The sequence below is a fragment of the Aythya ferina genome, assembly GCF_964211825.1.
Source record: "Aythya ferina genome assembly, chromosome: 3".
Lineage (NCBI taxonomy): Eukaryota > Metazoa > Chordata > Aves > Anseriformes > Anatidae > Aythya > Aythya ferina.
The window spans coordinates 49,425,915-49,442,513 of NC_140298.1; the positions used below are offsets into that span (position 1 = coordinate 49,425,915).

At 37.5% G+C, this 16,599-nt stretch overlaps 1 protein-coding gene across 3 annotated transcripts in view; it reads left to right on the top strand.

Annotated features, from left to right (window-relative positions):
- Positions 1-16,599, top strand: part of UTRN (utrophin) — a 366,839-nt gene that overhangs the window by 117,077 nt on the left and 233,163 nt on the right. For all 3 annotated transcript variants that reach the window (XM_084513507.1, XM_084513506.1, XM_084513508.1), the window contains 7 exons: positions 2,257-2,385; positions 2,535-2,705; positions 2,884-3,033; positions 3,488-3,625; positions 4,443-4,595; positions 10,681-10,872; positions 12,965-13,137. In XM_084513507.1, coding sequence (XP_084369633.1) covers positions 2,257-2,385; positions 2,535-2,705; positions 2,884-3,033; positions 3,488-3,625; positions 4,443-4,595; positions 10,681-10,872; positions 12,965-13,137 — 1,106 coding nt within the window. The remainder of the gene's footprint in view (positions 1-2,256; positions 2,386-2,534; positions 2,706-2,883; positions 3,034-3,487; positions 3,626-4,442; positions 4,596-10,680; positions 10,873-12,964; positions 13,138-16,599) is intronic.

A 16,599-nucleotide genomic window follows, 5' to 3' on the forward strand; every position in this document is an offset into this window, starting at 1 on the left:
GGGTAGGAGATGAAAATGTGAAGTGAAGTATGAATGTGAGAATGGTGAAGTTAGGTAGATATCTCAGGCAGACTGTTAACTTGACTAAGTGGGAATAACTTGCTTTAGTTGCAGAGAGTAAAGCTGTTGGCTTAGTTTTGCTTTTGTCTTTTTTTTTTTTCTCCTGGCATCAGTGCTAGGACTCTTTTTCTGGATTTTTACATTCCCTAGACTTTGTGATATTACTTTGTCTTTTCTATGGAAATATGCTTAGTGAACTGTCCTGGTTTCAGCTGGGATAGAGTTAATTTTCTTCCAAGTAGCTGTTTCATAGCAGCTTACTGAGAGCCCAGAAGAAGAATCTTGTGTTTTCTGTGTAACTTCCTTTAAGGTCATGGATTTATTAACATAAATAGAAAACGAACTAGAAAAACAAAACTAATAAAACCAGTCCCAAAAGGATTGCTTTCCCAGATGTTGCAGTGTGTGCTTCTCTTATTCAGCCTGGAATAAACCTCTTTGCAAGCTCTAGCATGAATAGAGTGTTTCTGTGTTGATAGCCTGCCTTAGGACCCAAATCATGGCTGTTTAGTAGGCATTTGATAACTTCCTAGGTGTTTTCAGCAAAGCACTTGGGACCCTCTCTCAGCCTATTGATCATTCGGACGGTCCATAAGTGCAAATGTTTAAGCATATGCCAACTCTGAATTGAGGCCAGATGTGTCTGTTTGGCTGAATAAATGGAAGAGTAAGTGTATTGCAGCCTAAGGCTTCAAGTTTTGCTAAATGGACATGAAAGAGTCTACAACTGTTCTTCGTATCAGACTGACATTTTCAGATAGGGTATTGCTATGTTCAGCTAGTTTGGTATTCCTCCTTCAGAAGGTGGGCTGAAACTGTGGAAACTTTGGGAAAGACCTGGAAGATGAGTCTTGTGGTTCCTGTTCAGTGCTGGTTGCAGGTCATAAAATTTGTTTCATAATCTGATGATGTCCATTTTAGGAATAGTAAAGTAGTTTACCTTTATAATGCTGCAAGAATGAGCCACAACTAAAAGCCTTCTAAATTAATCTTATTACCCTTGTGTACTGTTAGATTAAATTGTTCTTTCTGTAGGGGAAGTTACAAGTTTGTTGATATGGAGAGCAGTCCTCCCATTCTTCTCCTCCCTTTGAGGTGTTTGTCTAAAAAAGCAAAAGCTCAGCTCCTCTTTATTTGGATAATAAGCTGCATGCTTAAGTAGGATGGTACTTCACTAAATATGATAGATTTGCTTCATCTTAGATGATCAGAAATGTACCATCAATCCTGATGCCTGTCCATTAGGATTTTGACCAACAGAACTGCTTCTGTGTTTACGGGAAGTAACTCTTCTTGTACATTTCATGGCTGTATTTTTTTGCTAATAGCTGTCAAATTTTTGGGTAAATGTAGTTGCTACTACATCTTTCTACCTTCTTTTCCTCTTCACAGCTGACCAGGTTTCATATATGGTAAACAGTCTCGCAAATCAATCTTCAAGTCCAAAAATTCGCCTTTTTGTATTATGTCTTTCAGCCTATTTTCCTTTGTCTCCTCTTTTCTGTTCCTAGAATTTTCTTTCATTGTAAAGGCATAAATCTTTCCATAAAATAGTACTGCTGTATCTGTTAAGACCTTCTTCCTGTGAGAACTTCAGAATTTGACCATATCTGTAGACAGAAAAAATGTGTTTCTCTCTTTTGGATTTAACATTACAATTTCTGATTTTATATGAAAGGAGACCTAATTAAAATGTCAATACTGTGTTTTTTCCCAAGAGGAAGAAATATTTTAATGTAATCAGTAATATATGAAGACCTGCATATATTATAATTTGTAGATTTTGTTGTAATACACTTTCAGTTAAAAAAAAAAAAAAAAAAAAAAAGCCAAACTAACCACACATAACGTGTACTGTTTCTGCTAGCAATAGCTGAAATAATGTGTTTGTTTGAGAGAGAGACGTTGTGGTCTGGCTGTAATGTTGTAATACACTGTATGTCTGTATTTGGACAAACCAGCTCAGCTATTTCTGTTTCTCATTCTATGACTTATGAACAATAATACTGAAGGGTCTGGAATGAAAATTGCAATCTTGTAAATACATACTGAAGGTGAAAGGTACAATCTAATTTTCAGTGTTTCTTTACAAGGTGTATTCATAACAGTTTCTATTCCACTGATCTACTTTCTACTCAGAATAGTTTTTTGTTTGTTTTCTTTTCACATTGATAGATCTTTTTAATCTTTTTCCAGAATCATCAGAGTCAGCTGGAAATCTTTGATGAAAATGTTGCCCACATAAGTACTTGGCTATATCAGGCTGAAGCTCTTTTGGATGAGATTGAGAAAAAGTCAGCAAGCAAAAAGGAGGAAACTGTGAAGGTAGGAAATCTTGTATTTTAAGGGGGAAACTGTCAAGTCAATTTTGGATTCTAAATTAAATCAATTCAATTCTGCTGCCTTATTTGTTTTTTTGTTAACACTTTTTCCCTTTCCTGGTGTAACCATTTGTTTTTTTTTCTTTCACTTAGCGTTTAACATCTGAATTAGATGATGTTAGTCTGAGAGTGGATCATGTGCGTGATCAGGCTATCATCCTAATGAATGGTCGAGGAGTGTCATGCCGTGAGCTTGTTGAACCCAAGCTGGCAGAACTGAACCGTAACTTTGAGAAGGTCTCTCAGCACATCAAAAGTGCCAAGGTGAGGAGAGTGCCACAAAATATGCATTGGGTGTCAAAACAATGACAGATACTTTGGGAAATAGATTTCTGTGTTAAAATGTCACTTACCTGCTTTTGATTCTCTGTTAAGTGTAGATCTTTATGAAAGATTTATGAAAGATTTTCTTGTACATTTTTTTTTTGTTATTACTTTGCAGATGCTTGTTGGACAAGAACGACTCCCTGTCACGTCAGAGCCTCATGAAGTGAGAGTGGCTTTTCCAGACCTGGAAAAATTTGAGAGTGACTTACAGAACATGTTAAAAGTTGTGGAAAAGCATCAGGAATTGAGTGAGGGAGATGAAAAGGTTTGTGAGCAATGGGAGAATTAAATGACTGACTAAATCCTTTCCTGTTTTGTCCATGTTACGTTCCCTCTGACTACCAGGGGGAATTCTTCTGAGAAAGTCTTTTTAAGGCAGGACTCAAAAATGAAGGGAGTCACTAGGGTTTGAAAGATTCTATGGTTTTCCTATACTTTTCCCATAGCTGCTCTTCTTGGTTCACACTTTGAGAGTATCTAGTCCAGCGTCAGTCTGTATTTTTATCATGGTTTTACATAATCTCTGCCAGGTAGTGAAATTTGATGTACATCTCTTTCCTCTTCTTCTGCTCAAAGTAGCTGTTTATAAGTTTTGCTTAGTGTGAAAGTAATATGGTGCAAAATGTGTTTTTTTTTTTTTTCTTTTTTTTCTTTTTCCCTCCCTCTCCTCTTCTTTCTCCTTCTTCTCCTGTTCTTCCTATCTAATTGTCTGAACTTAGCTGGATCAAGAAAGAGCTCACATTGAGGAGGTTTTACAGAGGGGAGGGCAGCTGTTACAGCAGCCTATGGAGGACGGTAAGAGAGAGAAGATCCGCATGCAGCTGTTGCTTCTGCAGACTAAGTACAACAATGTGCAGGTATGATTATGATAATTATTACAGTAACAGCACATTTTTGCTGTCTTCCCTTTAGTATCCCACTTACAATCTGGTCATAACTTTTTTTAGTATGTAATTGTCTCTATGGAAGAGTTAAATGTGCATGCATATATATGACTCTGAATATCTGCAATTTGAAAATATGAATTCTGTCATTACAAAGTTTTGGGATAGTGGTTTTGATGTTGAAGTCCTTTTTACAGCTTCACAGAGGGCCACCCAATGGATACATCCAGGGTTTAAATGTGTCTTTACACAGATGGATGCAGGCAACTGGGCATTTGCTCCAGATGTCTTTGCCACCACAGGGTTGTGTTAAGAGTAGCTCATAGATGCATGTACACAAACATAGTCATGGATTTCTCGAGTCAAAGTGACCCCGAATTCCTCTCTGTTTCTGAGGTGGGTATTGTCAGCAATTGCTGATTCTAGCAGTTGCTGGCTCTGTGCTTTCACACATGTCGTATTTAAAATGCTTCTTGTGTAGGACAGAGGGAATTTATATTCTTATACTCCTTTCAGCTCACCTGAATATTAGAGTTGGTAAGATGAGGTATAGCTCAGATGAGGTGTAGCTCAAAGACAGAGTAAGACTGTTAGGCAGGCTTTAATACAATCTGTGCAGATAAATAAGGTGTTTATTTTTAAAAAATTAAATGGCTTCCACTGTTGTATATTTTGCAATTTCTCTCATCAAATGAATCCCTTGGATAGTTTGTTTTTAAGATAAGTAAGACCTATCCAGTTCATTACTTCCCTCTTCTCACACTGTTTTTCCTGTTACATTGGATTGTAGGAGTGCAGGACATTTCAAAGGAGGCAGATGGTGGAACTCTCTCCAGCGTTTTCCCATTATAAGAAGGACCATGACACTCTAATGAAGTGGCTGGATGAGACTGAGCCCCGTATGTCAGGGCTGCAAGGAATGGAAGATGAACAAAAACTGAAGGTAAATGAGACTTTTTTTTTCCTTAGTGCAGAGTGAAGGCTGTGTATGAGCTTTAGGGACTGATATATTATGGTTTATGGCTATTCTGTTGATGATTTCTTGGGAAGAAGTGTGTTCAAAATAACAGCATTCATTTTTCAGTAGGAAAAGATCTGCATATACCAGTTTGGGTTTTCTACCTAGTGATCATAGGTTCAAAATGCCCCAGCCATCAGGCCCAAGTCTTAGAGTGGTTGAATCAAGACAGTTTCTCTTGTTAGTCTTGCACATGGGGATTATGCCTAGCTGTTTTTGATACCCTGGCTCAAATAGCTAGATTCAAAGTCAGGTTGGTGCAGTTATGAATAAAGCCTGTTTAAGGCTTAAATTCGGTGCCTCTGCATGCAGTGGTAGTGATATTGTAACTGCTCTGATGCTTCCTTTCACTGCTTCATGTGCTTAGGGAGTGAGAAATATCCTCATGTGATTAATACTACTGTACACAATGAAGATTAAAAAAATGACAAAGGTTGAAGCGTTTTTGATGAGAAGAGTTATGCATCACAGTGTGTGTGAGCGAGTCTTGACGAACAGTTTCACAACTGATTTAATAGGATATCAGGGTCTGATAAAATTTACTTCCCCAAAAGCTGTATGTCTTGGTTGTTGAGGGTACAGATAGCTTCAGTGGCGTATTTTGTATTGTATTTTATTTGTCTTGCATAGTTGTATTTTATTCCGTCTTGCATACTTCAGAACACTGTGGCTGCATGGTAATTACTTTAATATTTAAGGCAATAACAGTGAGGAGCCTTGTGAAGCAGTAATTTCTTGGTCAGGCTTGGGGGCTAGGCAATTTGTCAGGTACTTCTCAGTTTCTGCATATGAAGCTTTGTAATTAAAGCCAATCAAACTCTTCTTGACTGCTCTGTAACTTTTTAACCCAGTACCAATTGGCGTGGAGGCAGGGGTAAAATGCTCTGGTTCCCTATGAGACTCATACCATGAAATTGTAACGTGGTACTCTTTATTCACAGCTGTAGCGCTGCGATTGCTGTCGAGTTGTGGCAGGCAGTCTGCTGTCCTTGGAAGGGTCCTGCCACCTTTGAAGTAAGGCAGTACGATTCAGTTGTCTGTTTGACCATCAGCTGCTTTCTGAGTGAATCAATTGGCATATTGAAAAGAGGAAAATGTGTACTTAAATGTTTTTCCATGGTGGGAACAGTCTGGTTGTGCCACAGACTGGCCCTCCTTGTCCCTGTTGGTTCACTGGTCTTCCCTAAGGAATATCCTTTGCCTTCCATAAAGCCCTTGTATTTAGGGATATACTGCAGCTTATCCCTGGCATTTCTGGATAGAGGGAATTCTTGAATTACTGCATCTTGGTATCTTGGGGCTAAATGCAGAAGATGATGTACATACAGATTGAAACAGCAATTACAATAGGTGATGGCTTGAGGAATGTTGTCTTTGCTCAGAATTAGTTAAATTATATCACATCCTCACAGTTCTAGGTGTAGTTCCTAGTCTGGCTGCGTTAGCTGGGGCTTTTAGACCAGAGCATTTTTCATTACTGCTATGAAACTGAAACTGCTGCTTTTTCCTTCAGGTGTTTGTGTCTCAAGCCTTCTGGTATTTGAGTGGTAAGCCAGCCTGCCTTGGGTTACCATATTTTACTTTTGTGGTTTCTTTTCTCATCTGTTTTACTAATTGATCTTGAACACTTGCCAGGAAGGATGTGCCCTGAGGCTTCTTTTTATTCTTTAAATTTTTATTTTTAAGTAGGGGCTGTACAGTTTTTGTAGGGAATAGTAGTCTTCTGAAGAAAGATAATCACTTTATGTGAATGCAGTTGCTTCAGAATTCCCTTGGAGGCAACAGACTTGACTTGCCCTCACCATTAGGAGAAATCCTAATATTAAAATTCCTTAAGAACACCCCTCTACTCCCAATTGTTACTATCTCACCTGTGCTTTGTCCCCTTCCTCCTTTAGTCAGTAAGGGTGTCTGATGGAGGTAGAGAAAGGGAAGCCCTGGATGTATCCATAGGGCCCCCAGACTACCAAATAAAAAATTGCAGGCTCTTATGCTCATCTGAATTCACAACTGAGAAGCATTAAGTGAAATCCTGTCCCACCAATGGACAGCTGGCTCAACACTTCACCTTGATGTGAAGAAGTTGCAGGCAGAATTGGAAGAGAGACTACTATATGAATCAAGGAAAGAAAGATTTCATCAACCAAGCTAGGTAGAAGATTCCAATTAAGGCTTTATGTATACATTATTTACAGTTTTGTGAATGAGTATGGAGGGGAGAACTGACTTATAGTGCTTGAAGGCCATATCCATATTGCTGCAAGTAGCTGTCATAAATAATACTCATCATGTATACTTCCTGGGGGTTATAGGACTACAGATATCTCTGAAATATTGGTAATCCTTTTGCATATCAGGTACTTCTGAATAACCTTTGCTTTGCAATCCATGTGTTAGCTAGAAAAGTCCATGTTGGAAATTTGTAGGGACATTGCGTATCACCTCGAGTTGCTTCTTTTTTAACCTTGCTTGAGTATTTATTTGAATTGTTCTGTTCTGGCTTAGTTGGGAATGAGGGGAAGGAAAAATTAAACCTTAGATTGCAGAGTTAATTAGTTGACTAAAGTTTCTGAGACAATTTTCAATGTTTTAGAGAGCTGTTTTGAAGTGAAAATGATCGTTTTGCAGATGGTAAGTGAATTTGCTGCTTCAAGCACAGTGCAGTTTTTCTTACAAACTAAAACACAGACAAGTGTTATTCTGGTAATAAAGAAAACACGTTTGTTTGCCTATTGTGCTTTTTATAGGGGATGTTCTGGATTACTTGAATAGGAAGCATTAGCTATGCTGTCCACAAATAAGTTATTTACTGACTTCATTAATTAAGCCAGAAGAACAAATGAAGTGGTCGCAAGAGTTTAGCTTCAGCAAATCTTTCTCAGAAAATGGTTATGAAATATTTTGAGTGAGATAAAGAAGGGGCAAGGATCGGTTAAGAAGTGGGCATTTTCTAATCAGAAGTGTATTTATTTGCAAAGAGAATAAGTACTGTGGGGAAATCTGAGATAAGACTGGGTTAAATGCTTTTGGTTAAAGTTTTTACAAAGTATTTTATGTCAATTTCTTGGGCAAAATCTGCTTTGGAAGCAAGTATCTCCTTAGGATGAATCTTTGGTAGGTCTTGTTTCAAAATATCTTTAAATGTGAAAGAGGAAAGAGGATGTCTGAAACAAAATATTAAACAGCATGTTAAAATAGATGCTAAATATGTGAGGAAACATTTATTTGGCCACTGAATTAAAATTATCTTCAACAGCTCTCATTCAGAGTTCTTGTTTATAGGATGTGTGCTTGTAACTGAGTATTCCCCAATCTTCCCCAGTGCTATATTTTTCATAGTATTTAAAGAGAGCAGATTTAATAAACATGTTCTCTGACCACCAAAATTAAATAGAAAAGAGCAATTAAGTCGTCCAGTCAGATCTCCTACTAAATAAACTTTAATTAACTTTTTATTTGTGTTTGCTTAAGAAAACAGTTTGCTTGTGTAGTTTGAAAAAAAAAAGAAGTGTCAGTGAGATTTAGGTGTTTGCACTGCATGAGACCTAGTTGTGTCAAATTTCTGCTCCTGCAGTTTTTAATGCTTAGCGCTGTGATTTAGAAGCTGCCAGTCTGCAGTGCAAGGCAGAGAACAGCAGAACTCTTTAAACTCAGCTGTAGTTTACAACACTTACTTACATACGTTCAGCCTTGGAAGAAGGGTTGTGAAAGAAGGAAACATCATCTTGGTGATGGAAGGCAGCTGGAAGAGATTAATAATGAGATGTGCTCTGCAGGAACAGCACCAGTAGGAGGAATTCAGTGCTGTGCAGAAGAGCAGCAACCTGGTGCTCTGGATGAGGCTAATGGAGAAGCAGAAAGTTTCAGCATTGTTAACAAGTGAAAAGCTGCTTCAGTGCATGCCACAGATGCTGTTTTAAATCTTGGGCAAGGCTTTTTTTTTTTTTTTATTTTGTTTTACTTTTTTCTCCCCTAATAAGAGATGAAGCAATGTGTGTGAAGTAGGAAAGTAATAGTCAGTGTAGTGATCTATTCCTTTGGGTGAAGCTCAGTTTCTGGACTGTTGCCTGTGTGAGAACGAGACTTGTGGCATGATGGAGATTTAAAGAAAACACTTCATGAAGGTGTTTTAGGCTGCTGCACTGTAGCAGGCATCCAGCCGTTTGTTCAAACCATCATGTCCCACACTGCTGGGTAGAATAAACTTTCAATTGCATAGATCTTGTCTCCTTCCTGTGGAGGTGGGGCTGCTTCTTCCACAGAAGAATCATGCCATTGACAAAGTCTTGGGCATTTGCTCCAAGTTTCAGTGACGGAAGCTAGCAAAATATGTACAGCACCTCAAGAAAATAATGTTTGTTTGGGGAGCATCAGGAACCAAAATGCTAAATTTGTAACTAAAGCATATAGTTTATGGTTTTGGCTGTGCTGCTTGCTTGCATTAGTGTTACTAAATCAAAAGTAATGTGGATTATTTTATGATGTTTGAGTTTGTCTGTAGTACTTGATTTCAGTAGACTCAGCTTTATACTTACGTACCTGGACATCCTATTTCTTTGGTGTGCACTGAATGACTGAAAACACACGATGTTTAGTGATAAAGGTCTTGTGGAAATACATCTGTGTCCCTGGTTTTGATTCAGCAATGACTGTGTACTTTAGATAAATAAAATGCTTAGAAGCATTTAATGCATGAGAAGTTCCGAATGACGAATCCTTTAACAAACATTTTTGGCTGCAGTTCTGCTTTTTAACTACATTACATATACCACATATGTCACTCAAGTTAACTTAGGGTAACATTTGAAATGCTCAGAAACATACGTAGAAGGAAAATGCAGACGGGTGTTCACAGCAACTTTATTAGTGGGGCTTACTATTTTCTTTGTTGTAAGCTGTGCTAACTGCCTGCACGTGTCCAGCCCAAAGTAATTGCAAAGTAAAATGCAGTGGCTGAAACAACCCTGAACATACATTTAGTTTGTGCCTTCATACTCCTAGAATATGCTTACGACATTGCTCGTAGTAAATTGCACAGACAATTGAGTGCCTCTGTCTGTCTTGCTGATAATTCAATTTCATCAAATGCAGGATGGTGACATAGAAGTTGCTTGAATTCATTGGTATTTAGAGGTGGTTTACTTTTTCATCGTTGATTTTAAAGAACTGTGCTCTTCTCAGGGATGTTAGCAGAATCCTGTTGGAAAGGAAACCTTTTCAGCAAGAAACTGTCTTCTGTCATCGGAGTACCTGCTTCACACACTTCTACCTTTGCTATGTGTGGCAGTGTACAACTTCTTACAGCTGGCCTCTTCAGATTCAGGGTATCATTTATCATCCAAAGAAAAGCTGCATGAAATTACTGTTCTTGCTTTTTTTTTTTTTTTTTTTTTTTTTTTTTTAATCTGCTAACATGGTACTTGGCTAGATAGCCTGGTTTAACAGCCAGAGCAGGTAACAGTTGCCAAGGTTTTGAGGAGTTAATATTCGTTTTGCAGTAATAAGTGGTACTGTAGTACCGGTAGAGCACTAATTTATTTACAAATGGTTGGTAAACATTAATGCAGGTGCTTACTGAGAAGAATGTGGAGAGAAAATGAGTTTGCATAGGTAAATTGGTAACTTAGGGGAGTCCTTGATGATGAGGAAGGCAGATAGATGATGGCTCTTAATGGCAACTAGATGTAGGTCCAATCAAGAAGTTCCAGCTACTGGCAAGATGAGAATCAAGGTGAGAGAAACAACAACAGTGCACTTCCCCAGAGTTTTAATAAAGAATAATAAAGCCTTATTGTGAAGCATGCTATTTACTGTTTTGTAACTTGTTTTTTGAATAAATAAAGTTCTCTGCAGGGCTTGGAACTTCCTGAAAATACAGCTTTGCTAGAGAGGCCTTTGTTTTGTCTTTTAATTTAGAAAATTTTAATTCTGAATATAGTCTATTAATTTATGACTTTTTTTCATGAAGTTTCTTTCTCTTTGAAGTACAAAATGAACTTTCATTTTCTAGGCAATCACTGTCCAGCAGAGGTTAAAAGGCCACTTTGCCGCAGGGGTTAGGACCTTGCCTTTTTCAGCTGAATACCTGGTTGAAATCAACAAAGTCTTGCTAGCTATGGCTGATGTTGAACTGCTGCTGAATACACCCGAGCTAAACACTGGCGTCTATGAGGATTTTTCAACTCAGGAAGATGCACTGAAGGTATTGCATGTCTAAGCATTACATTCAGAGGGAAGGAGGAAAGAAGGGAATATCAGCAGAAAAAAATACATTAGTAGCTCTATGGCTGTATTTGTATTTTTGTTCATTGCGTGCTGGATCAAACATGCACTGAGAATTACAGAACGAGACAGATTTATGGCTAGTTCTTGTTATCTTTTGAATGTACAGTGGAGAAGAGTGAAAGCTGTGGGGAAAAGTTGGGAGCAGGAAAAGGGTTTGACTTTTTCAGTTGGATAAACTGTCAAGTCTTTCATCATATAGCCCACTTATTATATAGAGAAACACTAAAGGTGATTATAACAGCTATAGCTGTTCTTTGTAATGTAAAAACAATTCCTTACACGGGAAGTGTGAGAAAGGGAGATTCTTTACTTTTTATGGAGCTATAAATGAGGCAACAAGGCAGCAGTACCTGCTCTGATGAGCAAGAACCAGTATGTGCTCAGTTTTAAGCTCCCACTACTTCTCATTGCCAGCTTGTGGATTTACCTGTGTGATTAACAATGAGGAAGTAGCTAAGAATTTGCTGTTCAAAAGGGGATGAAGAAAGTTTGCTTGAAAATACTGAATCCTGCTGTCACATGTGAGTTAAGTACGCAGGAGTCTGAGTCCTCTAGTTAATTCTGAGCATGCAAAGGAGCATGATGCAGAGATTTCTAGAGAAAACATCTGTAGAACATGGGAATTGCACATGATGTGGTGCAGTGGGGATGTACCTATGTGGGTTGAAAAGCATAGTGATGGGGTTCATGTGTCCTTATAGTTGAGGTAGTCAGGCTTTGCCTCTCACCTAAAGCTAGTTCAGCTGTTTCTGCAGCTATTATACATGTCCTTTAAAAGTTTTTCAGAATTTTTACACTGTCCACTTTTCCCACCTGTTTTTCTTTTTGCTGCATACCTACCTTCTGGCATCCCATGTGCTTTCCATATGTTTTCCTGATACCTTATTATTCCTGCTGATTAATTCTTGTTCAGCATGGTACTGTGATGGAGGAAACACTGGCCGCTTTTGTTTTTTCCTGGACATGTTTGTACACATCCTGACACCATGTAATTCCTTTTTAAATAAAAGCAGCTGAATGAAAGGAAGAATAGCTTGCTAGCTCACTTACTAGCTTCCCATATGCTTTATGTTGTGCATTATTTTGAACATTTACCTTTTAATAGCCCAGGAACAGCAGAACATTTGGATTTCAAAGCTGTTTTGCTCCATGAGGCAGTCATGTTTTGTATTTGTTCTTTGTCTTCCTAAACAAATAGGGGAATGATGCCAGTCCAAGTTGGCTACTCTTTTGTTTTATTGATAAGGTTTTCTCTTCATTGTTTACTTTGCACATTCCCTTAAGTATGACTGGGAGTGTTTATGTCAAGGTGGGTTTAAAATACATCATTTAGGTGCAGGTCTCATCTGATTTTGAAATTTTGGTATATTCTAAAGTCTTTTCAGAAGAAGCAAATAGCAGATTTTTATAAGTGCTGATGTTTTAAATTAAAGTAAATTGCACTGTTTGCAAGGTTGGTTTGTCCTCTGAATGCAAAGGCAGTCTTACAGCGGTGTCTGGTTTTCAGGCACACCTATATCGTAGCTCACTGATATTTGCTATTCATTACTTTAACTTTTTCATTTAAATCTAAAACTAACTCTTATGTAGCTTCTGCCTTCACAGTTCTGTGCTTATCAGTTATTTGAAACAAAGTCAAATCTGGTAGCTATTTTTTTTTATATGGGGAAAGGAATATGTACAGTGTCCTCATGATACAGATGTGGATTTGTTTAAAAAGGTAGTGTTTTGAAAAGTATGGTATGACCTTTTTCCTCAGGAAAAGATTTACCTGTATAAAGTATTTCATTGTCTTAATTAAAAAAAATAAATGAAGACATGCTTAAGAAGATGTGACTTACTGTTAAGTTCAGCTGCTATAGATGATTTAATCTATGAACTGCTAACAGTCATGGTCTTATTGTAGGTACTGTTTCGAAACAGCATTTTGAAGAGGTTACTTTCTGGTACTTTTTTCACCTTGCTGGTGTTGGCTTTACTGATGGCTTGTGTTATTATCGTACTTGCAGAATGTAAAAGATACTTTGGATAAACTTGGGGATCAGATTGCGGTCATACATGAGAAGCAGCCTGATGTTATTCTGGAAGCATCTGGGCCCGAGGCGATACAAATAGGAGATGCACTAACCCAGCTGAATGCGGAATGGGACAGAATTAATCGGATGTACAATGATCGGAAGTGGTAAGTCAAGGGTGTTTGGTGTCTGTGACCTAGTGATAAATATTTTATCCTGGAACATAAGTGTTGTAAAAACGTACTCTGACAATGAAGGCAAAGTTTGGGAATAATCAACTGTAGTATGTCAGTATTACAGATTAATTGCGAGAATTATTGAACACTGAAAGAGCTACCATGCAAATGGTAGTTTGGATACTTTTGTAGAGATTATTTTTACTTAATAGTGTAGAATATTTTGTTCATAAAATGTAAAGCTTTTGTAAGGGTATATTGCAAATAAAAGTTCCAGCAGAAAAAACATTAGGTGAGAAATCTTTTAACAAAGAATTCAAAGCCCGTGGTCCTTTTGAAGGAGGGAGGGAACTTGCAAGGAAAGGTCTTTAAAATATAGCTTAGAATCATAGAATATTCTGAGTTGGAAGGGACCCACAAGGATCATTGAGTTCAACTTCATGTATGATAGCTGCTAATATCTCTGTTGTCAATAGTTGAGGAGGAGAGATTACTGTATTATACTGTTTTGTATTTGAAAGAACAAGAGAATATTGCAGTGCATGCTCAGGAAAAATGCTGCATTTCCTATTTGCTTTCCACAAAAACATCAAATAGTTGTAATATCACTTATCCCCAAAAGTGGGAGAAAAAAATACAACTTAAACTTTAATTTATACAGAAGATATTCTAAACAGAAAATGTCTTATCTGCAACATCTTTAACTGTTTAAAATCAAACTCTATACCACCTTGTCACACGTGGATGAGTGTGTCAGAAAGGCATAGGCTGGCTCTGCAAGAATTTTAAGCTGGAAATAGTGAACGTGTGTTCAGGAAGTTACCAATAAGTTGAAGATACAGTACAAACAGTAGTAGATACTGGGATTGCTGCTATTGAAAAAACTTTATGACTGAAGATGGTTATATGAAAACTAAAATTAAATGTGAATTTTCATACTGGAGTTACATTTGCTTTTTAATGTTAATGTAAATAAGATGATGGTTGATGCAGAAGTTCTGTAGAGTACAATGCCATGTCTAGCCATGTTCACTTGCGTTGTAGCATCAGAAATCTGATATCAAACATGGTTGGTATTGTATTTTGAAGAGGTGCTTTTAGGAAGCATGTGTCATGCAAGCTGCAGAGCACTGGGGTATACATAGGAATACAAAATTGGTTGGTGTCGTTGTCTGAGCAGGGACTTCAGGAAGTTCTTGGCCACTGGGTCAGTGAAGCATCAAGACTTCTAATGCATCAATGTGGTTTCACCATATTTTAATTTTAGAATAGTGTTGCTAGCTGGGTATCACTTTGGGTTCTTGCTGGCTGCCACTGGTCATCTGATACATTTGGGGACAAGTGCTCTAGAACCTGGTACCTGGCTATATGCAGCTATTTTTGTTGTCTTCATAGGTACAAGGCACAATGGGCTTCAGTTATGCCTTTTGTGCCCTGTAACTTAATTTCACATTATTATCCTTTTGTAAATATCAATAAAATTTCATTTACTACTAAAGCTTCATTTCATTAAGTAGTCAGGGTTAACCAGAAACCTAACCTTCCCATTGAAGGTGATAACCGTATCAGAGTAACTTCAATGTTTTTGATTAGCTGGCAAAATACAACAAATCACCCCCTCACTTGGTTCACTGAGTACAAATTAATCTTGAACTTCCTACCATTTGTAAAGCTTTGCATCTTAATGAGAATGTTATTGGGCATGGTTTTGATACAAAAGGGACTGCTAAAACTAAAATGGTATATAACTTCTTAAATTTAAGTGCTGCAATGTTAATGGGAGGATGTATTTCGATTAATGAAGACAGTTTTAGCATCAATGTTAAAACACTGTATTTTGGTATTAATATTTGTAAACCTTTTCTGTTACTGTGAAGTTACTGTTTTTTTAACTGAAAGTTCTTGTTTTTTCCATTCTTCCCTAAGTATAAGAAAGAAGACTAGAAAACTCCATCTCCTTAATCACTTCTGTCTTTTTTCTGTTTCTGGGGTGCATGGAGATTTTGACAGAATTAATAGAACGGCATTTGAAGTCTTTTGCAAAAGACTGATTTAGTATTCTGAGGTAGTAATGATTTTGTGATTGAGTACTAGCTAAGTAGTTAAACCTTGTATAAAAGCTCAGATGTAGCCAAACAACTATAACTGAATGACACTTACCAAGGCTTTTAACGGCTCAACTAAATCCGATTGACTGCAGTTTAAATTAAACCCGTGTAAAATAAAACTTTTTTTTTTCTTTTTTTTTTTTTTTTTGTGTGTGTGTGCCTGTATATGTACAGACCTAACAACTCGTTGAGCTGCATGCTCAAACCAGTGCTGGTTCACTTGTTCTGCTGCTTCTGCCGTAGACTTTCCACCAGAGCTACAAGTGCTGGTGGTTTGGGAATGAGCTGTGGTTTGGAAGTAAGTGCCTTCCCTTTGAGGAGGCTGGATGTAGCCAAATCTTGGTGCCATAGTGACAGGACTTTCGGACTTTAATCCTTCAGCTGAGGCAGACTGCATGGTGAAACAGCAGCAGGTGCATCTGGCTCAAAACAGGAGCCAGAAACTTCAGCTGGGTGCACAAAATGCTGTTGGAGCTGTAGGCAGGAAATGGATGTCAGAGGAGTTAAAGCTTTGTATTTTCAACGTTCTCCTTGTAAAATTTTAAAACTCTAGATTCTGGAAAAAGTCGTGTGCAAAGCTCCCTCAAAAATGTTCATGTTGAAGGAAGCCATTAAAGTATTCTTTTAAACTATCTCAAGTGCTTAGAATATCTCTTCTCATTAAGTGTGAAATTAGCTACTGTCCTGAGATAATATGTTCAGTTAAAGCTTGTAAAATGTACCTGAGAAATAAAAGGAGTACAAGATTTAGGGTCAGTCTACAGACTGGTCTAGTGTATTGTTCTGAGGTATGCATAAGTATCTGAAGTGGTAGAACCTAGGAAATAGGGTCAGAAAAAATAATGTAGAGATTTTCTTAGGCTTTCTTCTTAGAATTATAAATATGAAGAATGATAACAATAAAAAAAAAAAACACCTGTAAGTACCAGAAAATATGGATAATCCTTGATAAAAATGAGATAAGAATTTTGATGAAAATAATCTCATTAGAACTCTGGGATTGCTGAATTTAATTAGTGAAGAAAATAAATGCAACATAGCTCTTTCAAGCCTTTGTTGTTATACTGCTGATTTCAGATTACATTTGTATATACACAATAACCCTCAAGTCTTTGCTGCTGAAGTTGTTTAAGAAAAAGTAATGGGCTGCAGGTGAGGTCTTTCTTCCCCTCACATCAGCAAGGACCCTCTGAGTCTCGGGAGAATTGGCCTCCCATGTCTTTAAAGAAGGCTGGTTTTATTACTTGGGAATGGTACTATCTAGTCTGCAAGAGTTGATGTAAGTCTTATGTCTTATGTTTTGTCTCAAGTCTCTTGAGACATCTGTCCTATTTGTTCTGTAATT